This window comes from Octopus bimaculoides, chromosome 5 (genome assembly GCF_001194135.2).
Source record: "Octopus bimaculoides isolate UCB-OBI-ISO-001 chromosome 5, ASM119413v2, whole genome shotgun sequence".
NCBI classification, from domain to species: Eukaryota; Metazoa; Mollusca; class Cephalopoda; order Octopoda; family Octopodidae; genus Octopus; species Octopus bimaculoides.
This window is the reverse complement of record NC_068985.1, coordinates 98,265,847-98,268,012: the sequence shown is the minus strand read 5'-3', so window position 1 is coordinate 98,268,012 and position 2,166 is coordinate 98,265,847. Positions and strand designations below refer to the sequence as shown.

Below are 2,166 nucleotides of genomic sequence, written 5' to 3'. Positions count from 1 at the left end.
CTATAAACATTCAAAAAGGCTTCACACAAACACACAATTTCAGATTTATATATTAAGATAACAGATAAGATCCAGAGATTTCCCTAATATATTTGATATATATTTGATATATTTGATATATTCGAATTTGTTTACCCGCATAATTGCCTATATATATATATATATATATATATATATATATAGAATAAGAGACAGGATCATCATGATTAGAGCACATTTGATGATGGGCTACTCAAGCAAGGGAGACACGGGCTTAAAAACTACACAAAAAAGATATGCATATATTCTCAATGTTTGTATTATTTTATATTTAAAAAATCAATGCATTTCTTTGAAACTACTCATTGTAACTCATCATGAATAAAAAGAAATATGTTACCTTATACATACCTAGTCAGCAAACCATTTCCTAACCATGCGTGTGCAAATTTATAGAAAAAGCTTTTTTCTATGTGTTTTGTGTTGCCAATTACATCCTGAATGAAAAGCGATTAGTGTAAAATAAATTAATAAACAGAGAAACAAGAATATAATTTTAAAAGCAATATACTGAATAATTATAAGCGAGATCAGCTTATTTAATTTAGTGATATAGTTTAATGCAACCATGACTAACATTAAGAAGTTCAATTTGCAGAAACATGGTATTGGTCCGTTTCTGACCCCAAAACCATTTCTTAATTTTACATCACCATCTCTGATTGCTTTTTTTTTAAAAAATAAGAACCCCAGAAACTGCACAGTACTCAGCCCTCACATAACCAGGGACTGTTAAATGTACTTACTGATGATGAAACACCTGCCCTTATATTAACAAAGTACAAGAATGGATCTCAACCATGCTCATTTGTACTTTGGTCATGTTGAATCCCAGATCTTCTTACTGTTCCTCAATGTCACCCTCAACGTACAGGGTTGTTACAGCAACTAACTACTGTATTGGTACTACCTCTCTCTTCCGCAATATCTTACCATAATTTCTTTTGCCTTCACAGTTCACATCACCTGAAGAATTTACAGCTCTCTTATTTTGTTTCTACTCTAGGCACAAGGCCCGAAATTTGGGTGGGGGAAGGGGCCAGTCGATTATAAAGACCCCAGTACGCAACAGGTACTTAATTTATCGACCCCAAAAGGATGAAAGGTAAAGTTGACCTCAACGGAATTTGAACTCAGAACATAAAGACAGACGAAATGCCGCTAAGCATTTCGCCCGGCATGTTAACGTTTCTGCCAGCTCGTCGCCTTTCACCTCTCTTATTTCTAACACAACAAAGAGATCATATATCTCTTGTATATCAGAGACTTTTTTGTCCGATGTATACTTCTTTAAGCCAGTAGGGCGTGCTTTCAGAAAGATTTAGCAGCTATTTTTTTCCCAAGTCAAATGCAGAGCCTCCTTCATTGGCTTAACTATCGCTTAATTAGCAAGAGATATATCGAAGTAATTTATACAGCTAAAAGTGGCTTATTTATAAAAAAGAAAACTCTACAAAGTATCCCTCCATCAAACCAAATGTATTGTCATTGTTGTTTTTGCAGATGCAGCAAGAATTTTTTGTATGCTAAATCATTAAGGGCCTAATCAGTGCAGCCATGTATAGATAAAATCTCAATTCACTCCAGTAACAACAGCATTAATTATTAGATCACTTACTTGTACATATTTATCTTTGAAAACATAAAGAGTAGGTCGGATACCAAACCAGAAACAAAGTACGCCGTTTTCTCGAAATTCTTCAAAGATTTTCATTATTTGTTCAAAACGCTCTGAAATAGATTTGATTAATGTGAGGAACGTTTCTCAAGAAAAAGACTAAAGCTGATGACTGCAATTTTGATACATTTTTATAGATCTTTTATATTTTACTTGCTCCATCATTGGACACGGCTATTCTGGGACACAAATTAGGAGGGTTTTATTTCATTAAATTAACCACTGTACATATTTCTTTTTAAAGTCTGGTACTTATTTTATTGGTCTCTTTTGCCGAACCATTAAGTTACACAGTTACATAAATGTAAAGAAACCAACACCAGTTGCCAAGCGGTCGGGAGAATGAACATTGACACACATTACATATATATATATATATATATATGTATGTATATATATATATAAACCATATATATATATATATATATATATATATATATATATATATA

General features: G+C 32.6%; 2 protein-coding genes across 7 annotated transcripts in view; both read right to left on the bottom strand.

The window, feature by feature from the left end:
• LOC106876141 (cytochrome P450 4V2) overlaps positions 1–2,166 on the bottom strand; it is a 41,811-nt gene that overhangs the window by 12,107 nt on the left and 27,538 nt on the right. The window contains exons 9-10 of the mRNA XM_052968085.1: positions 1,658–1,770; positions 391–476 (exon numbers count right to left, since the gene is read on the bottom strand). Coding sequence (XP_052824045.1) covers positions 391–476; positions 1,658–1,770 — 199 coding nt within the window. The remainder of the gene's footprint in view (positions 1–390; positions 477–1,657; positions 1,771–2,166) is intronic.
• Positions 1–2,166, bottom strand: part of LOC106876143 (cytochrome P450 4V2) — a 15,210-nt gene that overhangs the window by 9,555 nt on the left and 3,489 nt on the right. For 5 of the 6 annotated variants that reach the window (XM_052967872.1, XM_052967873.1, XM_052967874.1 and 2 more), the window contains 2 exons: positions 1,658–1,770; positions 391–476 (listed from right to left, as the gene is read on the bottom strand). In XM_052967872.1, the coding sequence (XP_052823832.1) occupies positions 391–476; positions 1,658–1,770 (199 nt within the window). Of the gene's footprint in view, positions 1–379; positions 477–1,657; positions 1,771–2,166 lie in introns of all 6 variants that reach the window. The other variant, XR_001410201.2, reaches the window with a different exon arrangement.